The following is a 12,506-nucleotide window of genomic DNA, read 5'->3' as shown; positions in this document are numbered from 1 at the left end:
CCAGAGCTTAATAATATGTAAACAATCTGAACTGAAATAAATTGATGTTATGACATTTCACACTGAATGTTTTACCAAGGTGCTGACATTGGACAGGTGTTATAGAGATATACATATTGGACAGGTAGATGTAATGATTTCTCTGAAGTAGACATCCAAGTTTGCGTAACACCACCACCAGATATGTATAACGCCCTCTGTAGGTGGGTTGTTGTACACAGAAATCACGGACAGCTGCTTTAACTAGGACCATAATCAAATACAAGGGAAAGTTTGTGTATATGATACTATTGGGGTACAAAGCTAGAGGCTGGTTACATTAGATACTCCAGTAACTAGTCTTTGAAGTAGAGGAAGCTGGCAGTTTGTGGCGGAGGGCAGGACTTGGTAACACACATTACTCTGTCTCCCAGCCTCCTCTCTGCTGACATGTGTTAGTGATAAAGAGGAATCATTCTCCCATTCTACTGTTATATATACAAAGTAATCAAATCATCTTCTTATTTAAATAAAATCAAGCTCCCCTGAGAGGCCTAACATATCAAAAGCTATTTCCATCATCTGAAAATGATATCATGGACACAATTTTCAAACTGGCATGAACTGACAATGTTTACAATTTTCAGAGCCAAGATATGAATGTAAACAGAGATATGAAGCAGCAATACGTATATATACGTGTGACATATAAAGCAGAGAAGCTATCTCTAAAGGACATTTCCCACCCCCTAGCAGAGAAGCTATCTCTAACAGCCATTTCCCACTCCCTAGCAGAGAAGCTACCTCTAACAGCCATTTCCCACTCCCTAGCAGAGAAGCTATCTCTAACAGACATTTCCCACTCCCTAGCAGAGAAGCTATCTCTAACAGACATTTCCCACTCCCTAGCAGAGAAGCTACACTATCTTTAACGGACATTTCCCACTCCCTAGCAGAGAAGCAAAATTTAACAATACAAATTATGTTTCATTATTTCTATTTCCAGCATACTCTAGGATGAATTCATTTTTTCTCTTTTCATTTTTCAAACTTGGCATAATATACTGTGTTTATGTGAATAGTTATGGTTGATACTAAAATTTGAATTCTCTAAGAGCCTTAAGCTTACATGTATCATAAACAGTGTTTATTGGAATAGATATGGTAGATGTATACCTCATCTGAAACCTGTAATTCTAAATAAATCTCATATCCCACAAAGATCTATACTCGCGTCTCTGAAGTGTACCCACCCACCAACCAAAACCCTAACACTGGCTGAATTCTCCTAAGGAGACCTATAAGAGGCCTACTTGACTCTGGCCTTCCTAGTTGAGCAAGGCAAAAAATATCTGATTTCTTCGATAGATACATGCAATTTTCTCTTCTTTGATTCAAATGTTTCTTTTGAGGAGAAATATTACTAGTATCAAAGGAATCTTCCCTCAGTGTCTGTCCGATATCAATCTACATGGTTGGTTTGTACAACCAGCCTGTCACCTGCCGACTGATCCAAATAGAAGTGAGGTACCAGAAATTCTGATCTAGCCTAACCCCAACCCAGTACTTATGTTCTATATCACATTGAAGCCACTCTTTAAATATAATCACAGGAAAATGCATTCATAGGACTGTGAAAGTTATAGGATCAATTATTTCTTAGGGAATACTGATGCTCACAATGTTAGGAATGCAGTACAATCAAATTCATATATATATATTTAGTATAAGATCTGCTACTAAATGGTTTTGAGTAACATGGACATAACAGATTTGCATTCATACAATCATGAATGTAACAACAATACTCCAATAAAATTATATTACTGATTTGTAATTACTATATTTAAAGTCACAGGAAATATGAATCAGATTCCTATATCTCTACAACGTTATATAAACAAGGTACACCAATATCCAATCTTTGATACAGTTGCCAACCTTAGACTTCTTATGAAGATAAGCAAATATCTGCCTTTTAACTTGAACACTTTCTGGGCCTTTGAAGCGTTGGTATAGACAGCCCTGCCTGTGGAAAAGTTGTTGAGGAGCAAGGCAGTCTGAACCTTGTAGAGCTACTACAAAGGCATACCTGGCCTGTGTTTATACAACAGCTGATGCCGTAACACAAACCCACCAGTATCTAGCTAATCTCACATGGCGTAATTCCTCAATTCCACAGCTTCACTTGTCAGTTCTTATGTTTAAAAACCATAAAACCTCTGTATGAATGTGCTAAATATTTGTCAGTGATTCTGTGATCTTTTTGTAATCTTGGCATACATTATCACAAGCTGGCATACATTATCATAAACATAAATACATTTTGTAACTTGTAACTACAGGGAGAAACAATGTCATCGCTCCCTCAACCTTCAAATTCACAACACAAACAACATATAATTGTGACTAATAAAGAAATCCTGCATCATGACGATCCTGTACTACAGCGTACCAGATACAACAGACATTAGCTCAAGATTTTTATGGTACTTGAGGATATGGAGCAACGGAAACTTGTCTGTAGCTACAACCATATCAAATCTCATTCTGGTATGGAGGTCAAACTCTTTATAACAGACATGTACCTGTGATCCATTTTTAACAAAATACAGCTAAAAGAAATGAGAATTTTTCAAATATTTCAATATTACTTTACAATGTGACCTTCAAAAGTAACAGCCTGTTAATTACAGAACACCACTGTCACAACTACAAAGCGAACACCTGGAAAATCTATTAACAATAACAACAGTACAGAATATTACTCGGTCGGTAATTATATGATGCAATGTGACAGAAGTTGAAAACTTCAGTAATATCTGAATACCGGAAGGCCAATTGATAGGTATCTCTGATACTTACAGAAATAGAGTGGTTGAGGTTGTAGTTGGCCAGGTTGAACCCTGTTGTCTTGGTCTGTTTGAGAATCTGTTCCTCCAGGGCTTTGTTTAGTCTGGCATTCACCAGGAAACATTCAGCTATAAAAAAATAACATCAGTAAACATCTCCATAGACCAAATTAACATGAGGAAACATTTGTACAAAATTTATCATCAGTAAATATTTGTCTAGTGCTTTATTTCCTTTTTTGAATAATAGGAAGTTTACCAGGAATCAGTCTAGCTATTCAAATTTTGAAAATTTTAATGGGTCATTATTAAATATGTGATTTCATCCAGGTCAGGCATTGAAAAATAATTCAACATGATCAGGATCAATGAGATTGTATCAATCACCTGCTTCTGGATTTAAGATGATTTAGGTCATATATATGCTGATGATAATTAAGCTGATTATCGATTGATTCAAGCATAAGAAAGAGTAGGCCAAGACTATTCATTTCAATTAATTTTGTAGCTGTTCACCCAGCAATAATATGCTACTGGCCCAATGTCAGGTCTCTGGGCCTCTTAAACTTGCAAATAGTTATTGGTAAGAATCCAAAGTAGATTAAAGATTTTAGCCTATTTGACCCTGGCAAGTGACCCCTGCACCAGTGCAGGTTGAGATCATAACTAATCAGTAGCCCTCCATCTCAGCATGCTACAGGCCTAACATCAGTACTCTGGGCATTTTGGAAGTTGTTTAATTGGAAAAGTCGACACCAGACAGAAGGACAGACTAAGAACGGACGGACGACAAACGCTGTGACACAGTATAACCTCATTACTTGCATTACCTTTTGGGTAGGTGAGCCAGAAACAATAATAAAACAATAACCAAATAGGGCCACACCTCATCAGCATGGGATATCCGAGAAAAATCAAAATGACAACATCAAATATTGGTGAATGAATGCATCAGTGAAGAATTACAGAATTGCTCAAATAAAACATTGTGAATTATATTCTAAAAAATGTTATCCACAAAATTTATATTCACTTATAAATGTTATAGGAAATTTAGAACAACTGGAATAACTAGTCTGACATGTTGAGGTATGTTTATGTAATGGGTTGAACTAGCTGACCTCCCCTCCACAACTACATGAATATCTGACACATCTACAAAGCCAAAACAATTATCTATACATGTATAGATTTCAAATGTGATAACTGATCTCAATATTTGATATCATTAATTTTGTTCAAAGGAAACATACACATTACAATCTTATAGTATGTAAAGGCTAGCCATAATGAAAAAAAATTGTACCAAAAAAATGGAGAAAAATCCATCAGTTTATTTTACCACTCGAACATCTGAGAAAATGCATTCTTTATTTGAACTAATTAGCGTGGAGAAAACTGTTAGCTAGCAAGCTTTACACAAAGACTTAATGCTTAATGGTCATAATAATTCAATTTAAGTCTTTACATGTTTTTCTGAGACACAGCCAGGCTGTAAAGTACATGTACCAGGAATTCTCTCCTCAAGCGACAAAAGATTATTAGACCCACTAATTACATAATCAAAGGCATCATCATTCCAATGTGTCATCATTTGGACTTCCAAACACCACACATGCTGTCCACCTGCTAGCCCCTGGGGAGGGTCCTAACACCACACATGCTGTACGCCTGCTACCCCTGGGGAGATTTTCACACCGATACATGCACAAGTTAGTCTAATTATAAGGAATTAATCAAACATCCCCCATATGACCCCAGTCGAAAGTTGCCATGGTGATCTGTACTCTTCTTCCATTCACTCTTTTCATGCACAACATTGACTTGTTTTCATCTCATCTTCTTTTTTAGATTTTCCCAAAACTTGTCATTTTCATTCCATTCTGCAGCTGCTTATAATTATATTTGAATACAATTGTTTTTAATTAAAATGTACTTGGTATCTTCTGAGCATCATTACGAATTGACAACAGTCAACATCAAGGTGTCATAGGAAACATTCTGTTTCCTTGTGTAATAGAAAGTGAGACATGTTTGAGGCTTTTTGCCATTTTGTTCTGTTGTCTGGGTGTCACCAACCTGGTTCCCATTCGGAGTGCCTATAACATTATCTGAATTTGACGAAGAATTACTTGACCCCTGTATTATCATAGTGATGTTGGTTTGGAAACTAAACTATATATATATATCCTCCGTCTCTTACATGATGTGCACAAACCAGATAACCAGATGCAGCCTGGCCAGTTCTGAATGATCATCTCTATAGACAAGTAATAACTAGATCAGGAAAACACCTGTGTAAATACCTGTACAGGTAGCAGACAGGTAACAATCATCAATTTACATGCTACAACTGTACCACAACCCATCTATCAAAGTAAACAGGACTTCGTTGTGTACTTTCCCCGCAGAATGCCCGATACTCTACCCTTGTCTCTGTACATCACAGAGCACAGGAGTAGGCGGGTACAAGTAACTGGTAATATCAAAGCTGTGTCCCCTCCATCGTCCTGTGCCCTGTAATTACTCGTCATCCGATACCATGTGGGTACGCAGTCGATAATTTAGCTATATCTCACACATGCAGGATGCATCATTTGTGCTGCTTTCAAGTAGGTGAAAATTTGCGTTGAAAGAAAACGATTACTCTTGATATAAAAAAAAATGTCGAAACTTGCTTGTATCTTGAACTTGTACATGGTATCATACATATTCTTGATTACAGATTTTGGAGGTTTGTTACTTTTTACATATATTACAAATTTTACTTTTTTTCAAAGATTCTGGTAAAAGATGAATTGTGAGGTAGAAGAAGAATGGTGATGCAAAATCTCTCTACTCAGATCTCCTCCGGGTGCTGATAATGTTTGACAGATATGTTACTTTACTATGATGCTTGGAACACATGGTTTTTCACTATATCGACATGTCGTAAGTGAATTTGTGGACATATATACGTACATATACATGTACATGAGGACTTCGTTCAAATTCTGGGACACTGGACCTTAACACACATACCACACACTAATTGAGTAAGCTGATATCCATGTCATCATACTCTACGCACAGTATACTTATATAATTATAGACTTTACGCTATTGACGAAGGTAACAAAACACCACTTCAAATACTTAGGGGCCAAAGTGAAAAAGAAAAAAACATTTAGATTAGGATATAGGATGAAATATCACCAATAAAAAACCCTACAGTAAATAGCTATGGTAGATACCTTGTAGGTAAATTTTCCAGTTGGAATAATTTTTGAGTTGCTTTTTAAATTGAAATATCACTTTACACAACATCACTCACAGAGTTTTACAGGAAATGACCTCAAATACAGCAAGTTAGGAGCATTGTAGTTGATGCCTAATCAATCTACAGTCAATAGATAATTAGTAAATCTACAGTCAATAGATAATTAGTAAAGAAAACAATACCAAATGTAGCAAAATGAAAGTCTGTTAAATTTTAGCCAGTTTTAAGGCGGTATTTTTTTTTAAACAATGAATGCTCTTTCAATCCCAAGTATTAAATAATTCTGAATTGATCATGTACTCATAGTCTTGCTATTTTTAAACCTACAGTACTAGTCTTGCTATTTTCTTTAACCTCCAGCCAGTCTTGTTATTTTCTAACCTCCAGTCTTGTTATTTTCTAACCTCCAGTCTTGGTATTTTCTAACCTCCAGTCTTGTTGTTTTTCTAACCTGCTGTCTTGTTGTTTTCTATCTTACAGTCTTATCCAGCATGCCCATCAATATAGCTATTGCTGTTTTTACACTAATTAAAAGCAAATGCTGTTTAAATGTCCTGCAATAAGCCCATGACCTGACTAATATGTCCAACTCTTGACCAATAAGCCCACCTTTTTTGTCCATCCCTGACAAGTATGCTCATATCCTTTGACTAATATAATATATGTTCAACCCTTGACTAATACGTTTAAACCCATCTCTAGACCAACATGTCCATTCCTTGACCAATACACACATCTCTTGACCAATAAACCCATTCCTTGACCAAAACACACATCCCTTGATAAATATGCCCATTCCTTGACCAAAACACACATCCCTTGATGAATGTGCACTCCCATCCTTGACCAAAAGACACATCCTTGATGAATATGCCCATCCCTTGACCAATACACCCCTCCCTTGAATTTTTAATTTCCTATTATGTAAATCTATCAATACTCACCAAAATCTTTTATTTTTGATCATATTGTTTTATCTTTTTATGCGGCGCTATATTTAGCCACTCAGCAAAAGACACCATTTTTTCTTGAAAGTGAAGATCACTGGCACTAATTGCAATAGTGAATAAGATTAACCAACAGTTCCCAGGGGCCATACAACTGTGAGAAGGGTATCCTTCTGCCTTACCCGACCCCCTCTGAGCTTATTACAGGATATAATTAAGATTACCCCAGCCCCCTCTGAGCTTATTACAGGATATAATTAAGATTACCCCAGCCCCCTCTGAGCTTATTACAGGATATAATTAAGATTACCCGGGCCCCCTCTGAGCTTATTACAGGATATATAAGTAAGATTACCCGACCCCCTCTGAGCTTATTACAGGATATAATTAAAATTACCCCGGCCCCCTCTGAGCTTATTACAGGATATATAAGTAAGATTACCCGGCCCCCTCTGAGCTTATTACAGGATATAATTAAGATTACCCCAGCCCCCTCTGAGCTTATTACAGGATATAATTAAGATTACCCGACCCCCTCTGAGCTTATTACAGGATATAATTAAAATTTACCCCTGCCCCCTCTGAGCTTATTACAGGATATAATTAAGATTACCCCAGCCCCCTCTGAGCTTATTACAGGATATATAAGTAAGATTACCCGGGCCCCCTCTGAGCTTATTACAGGATATAATTAAGATTACCCCACCCCCCTCTGAGCTTATTACAGATATAATTAAGATTACCCCAGCCCCCTCTGAGCTTATTACAGGATATAAAATAAGATTACCCGGCCCCCTCTGAGCTTATTACAGGATATATAAGTATGATTACCCGGGCCCCCTCTGAGCTTATTACAGGATATAATTAAGATTATCCCAGCCCCCTCAGAGCTTATTACAGGATATAATTAAGATTATCCAAGCCCCCTCTGAGCTTATTACAGGATATAATTAAGATTATCCCAGCCCCCTCAGAGCTTATTACAGGATATAATTAAGATTACCCCGGCCCCTCTGAGCTTATTACAGGATATAATTAAGATTACCCCGGCCCCCTCTGAGCTTATTACAGGATATATAATTAAGGTATATGTTAGTGATATACCAATTGACAAGAGACATTGTCAAAATATATTTACTGTACAATCTACAAGCTAAGAAGCTAAGTAAGAAATGGAAGGAATTGTTTGTGAGGAAGGGAAAGCTGGGTAAAAACCTACCTTCGGGTGGTTCCTTAGTGCGACACACTGGGCAGGCATACCAAGTATCCACAAAACAATACCATGCAACAGAAAAAGGAATGAGATATCGGTCAATGTTCGATGGCTTCACATGCAAGGGGGAAGGTCATATCAATATAAAGGTCAAGGTTCTATGGCTTCATGCATGTGTGAAGGTTTAAAGGTCATATATCTGTGTCAGTGATATGTATATATAGGTAAACGTTCTATGGCTTCATGCATATCTGTTAGGGTGAAGGTCATATATCTGTTAGGGTGATTTTGGTTTTTGTGTAACATCCTATTAACAGCTGGTGTCATTTAAGGATATGTCTGGTTTTGGAGGTAGAGGAAAGCTGGAGTAACCCGGGGGGAAAAAACACTGGCCTACAGTCAGTACCAGACAACTGCTCGATGTGGGTTTCAAACTCATGGCCCAGAGGTGAAGGGCTTAGTGATCAAGTGTCAGAACACCTTAACCACTCAGCCACCATGGCCCTGTTAGGGTGAAGGTCATATTGTATGTGTGTCATTGACACAGATATACAGTTTAAGGTTCTTGGGATTTACTTGTGAGGTTAAAGGTCAAGGTTCTATATGGGTGAAGTCCATAAACCTGTGTCAGTCACATGTAATGTGATCAGGCGATGTTCATGCATGCGTCAATGAAATCCACCTATCACCATTACCCCTACACACCATAAACCCTAGGTAATCCACCTGTCACCATTACCCCCTACACACCATAAACCCTAGGTAATCCACCTGTCACCATTACCCCCTACACACAGTATACCCTGGGTAATCCACCTGTCACCATTACCCCCTACACACAATAAACCCTAGGTAATCCACCTGTCACCATTACCCCCTACACACTGTATACACTGGGTAATCCACCTGTCACCATTACCCCCTACACACTGTATACCCTGGGTAATCCACCTGTCACCATTAACCCCTACACACCATAAACCCTAGGTAATCCACCTGTCACCATTACCCCCTACACACCATAAACCCTAGGTAATCCACCTGTCACCATTACCCCCTACACACTGTATACCCTGGGTAATCCACCTGTCACCATTACCCCCTACACACAATAAACCCTAGGTAATCCACCTGTCACCATTACCCCCTACACACTGTATACACTGGGTAATCCACCTGTCACCATTACCCCCTACACACTGTATACCCTGGGTAATCCACCTGTCACCATTAACCCCTACACACCATAAACCCTAGGTAATCCACCTGTCACCATTAACCCCTACACTGTATACACTGGGTAATCCACCTGTCACCATTACTCCCTACACACTGTATACCCTGGGTAATCCACCTGTTACCATTACCCCCTACACACAGTATACCCTGGGTAATCCACCTGTCACCATTACCCCTACACACTGTATACCCTGGGTAATCCACCTGTCACCATTAACCCCTACACACCATAAACCCTAGGTAATCCACCTGTCACCATTACACCCCTACACACTGTATACCCTGGGTAATCCACCTGTCACCATTACCCCCCTATACACTGTATACCCTTGGTAATCCACCTGTCACCATTACCCCCTACACACAGTATACCCTGGGTAATCCACCTGTCACCATTACCCCCCTACACACTGTATACCCTGGGTAATCCACCTGTTACCATTAACCCCTACACACAGTATACCCTGGGTAATCCACCTGTCACCATTACCCCTATACACTGTATACCCTGGGTAATCCACCTGTCACCATTACCCCTACACACTGTATACCCTGGGTAATCCACCTGTCACCATTACCCCGCTACACACTGTATACCCTGGGTAATCTACCTGTTACCATTACCCCCTACACACTATACACTGGGTAATCCACCTGTTACCATTACCCCCTACACACAGTATACCCTGGGTAATCCACCTGTCACCATTACCCCTATACACTGTATACCCTGGGTAATCCACCTGTCACCATTACCCCCTACACACTGTATACCCTGGGTAATCCACCTGTCACCATTACCCCGCTACACACTGTATACCCTGGGTAATCCACCTGTCACCATTACCCCCTACACACCATAAACCCTAGGTAATCCACCTGTCACCATTACCCCCCTACACACTGTATACCCTGGGTAATCCACCTGTCACCATTACCCCCCTACACACTGTATACCCTGGGTAATCCACCTGTTACCATTACCCCCCTACACACTGTATAACCTGGGTAATCCACCTGTCACCATTACCCCCTACACACAGTATACCCTGGGTAATCCACCTGTCACCATTAACCCCTACACACTGTATACCCTGGGTAATCCACCGGTCACCATTACCCCCTACACACTGTATACCCTGGGTAATCCACCTGTCACCATTACCCCCCACACACTGTGTGTATACCCTGGGTAATCCACCTGTCACCTGACATACTGTATACCCTGGGTAATCCACCTGTCACCATTACCCCCCACACACTGTGTGTATACCCTGGGTAATCCACCTGTCACCTGACAAACTGTATACCCTGGGTGACAGGTAGATTCCTCCTGTCACATACACCCCCTCTAAACCGCCCACTGTCACCCGTACCACCCACACCACCTCAGGTATTCCACCTGTCACATGTTGTACCCTACATCCTGTCTCTGTCTTGTTATATGCAGTATTCTTGGGTACAACATACATTACACAATACAAAATATCACATACATGCAATACATATACGAACAAAAACACAACCACATTAAGATCTATTGCATATGAAATCAATTGTTATATCAGTGTTACGTATAAAAATATAGCAGCATTTTCACCTGAGCTTCCACCCAAGTGAGATGTTTTAACGATAAATATGTATACATGTATTATCCATGCAAGCGGTTCTAAAATACATTGTACATTGCATACATTTAATTAATACTTGTGATATTAATTCTATGTAATACATGTACATAAAGATTAAAATACATGTAAAGAAACAGCTCCTCAATAGAAACAATGTACATCAGAAACATCAATACACACACTGTACACAAGGTAATACACACTCAGCTGTTCATTTATGTAAACATTACAGGTAAAAAGACAGGTAGTATATAGGAACCCCGTTTATTTCTAGAAAATATTTATACAAAAAGCATTGATAAGTAGGAAAAAAGAACTTTGCAATTATGCACAGACATACAAAGAAAACTGATACTTCAAACGAAACTACCTCGCCCAAAATACAGCATGCATGTTAACTTGGAATGAGGTGTATCTGTTTGATGTTTAAAATCAAAGAGAACAGGTAAGTCAATAAAAACGTATGGCAATATCATATATATCGGTGAAAATGTATATCAACTCGAATGCAGAATAAGATCAATATAGAATTGGCAATCCTGTGTGTTATTTAAAGCTCGGGGGCACCTGTTTTAGAAGTAAGCTTACCGTTATACAGAATCGTGCATAAAGGTATTCAGGTAAGTGATATAATGTTGTGTATTAGTTTAATTTTACATAACAGGTAGAAGTCTAGGAATCCCTTTCATTTCGAGACGGCCCCTTGACCGGTCAGCGGACATAACATGCCCCGGTGTTCACCCCGGGCCAAAAATGGCCCAACGGATTCAGAATGTCCGATACACAAGAGTATGAAAGATCGCTGCTAACTGGATATTATTGCCAACTTACCATGCTTGCTTGCCTGTTTCCCCATCTTTGCATGCTGTTTCCATCAAAGTTTTAATTCTGCACAAGTATTCCAACACAAATTTGACGAAAATAACACGTTTTAAAGCTACTATCTCCCACTATTTTAGTACAATCCACGAGTGGCTCTTCCACAATAAACATGTAACACATGAGTCTCAACACACTGTTCATGCGGAGGGCGGTACCGAAAGGCGAATCTACAAACGGTGATTGACGGCTAGACGAGTCCATTACTAAAACTATCGAAGGGAAGTCGCTATGTTAGTAGCAGTAATAACATTGTGATATGATATTATTTGGAAATAGTTTATGTCTCTAAAACTGTTAATCATATCAATGCATGTAGACTTTGGTACGGTACATATCTTTCTGCTGTAAAAATGTAAGATATTTTAGAATAGTTTGTCAAAATTATTGCCTGATTTCCCCATACATTACTAGAACGAATACACTGTGTTGTTTTCTCTTTGATCTCTCGTTCATAGCTATCTTCTGTACGATTTTATTGGTTAAGCCAGTCAGCTATAATTCTCT

The 12,506-nt window shown here is 39.0% G+C and overlaps 1 protein-coding gene across 4 annotated transcripts in view; it reads right to left on the bottom strand.

Annotated features, from left to right (window-relative positions):
- LOC117338172 (protein naked cuticle homolog 2-like) overlaps positions 1-12,133 on the bottom strand; it is a 108,672-nt gene extending 96,539 nt beyond the window's left edge. For 3 of the 4 annotated variants that reach the window (XR_004534980.1, XR_004534981.1, XM_033899396.1), the window contains exons 1-3: positions 11,952-12,133; positions 8,257-8,283; positions 2,845-2,960 (exon numbers count right to left, since the gene is read on the bottom strand). Coding sequence is in view for 2 of the 4 variants with exons in the window: in XM_033899396.1 (XP_033755287.1) it covers positions 2,845-2,960; positions 8,257-8,283; positions 11,952-11,976 (168 nt within the window). In the remaining 2 variants the exon portion in view is untranslated. The remainder of the gene's footprint in view (positions 1-2,844; positions 2,961-8,256; positions 8,284-11,951) is intronic. The other variant, XM_033899397.1, reaches the window with a different exon arrangement.
- Positions 12,134-12,506: the final 373 nt, after the last annotated feature.

This window comes from Pecten maximus, chromosome 11, assembly GCF_902652985.1.
Source record: "Pecten maximus chromosome 11, xPecMax1.1, whole genome shotgun sequence".
In the NCBI taxonomy this organism is placed as follows: domain Eukaryota; kingdom Metazoa; phylum Mollusca; class Bivalvia; order Pectinida; family Pectinidae; genus Pecten; species Pecten maximus.
This window is presented reverse-complemented; position numbering and strand designations above follow the sequence as displayed.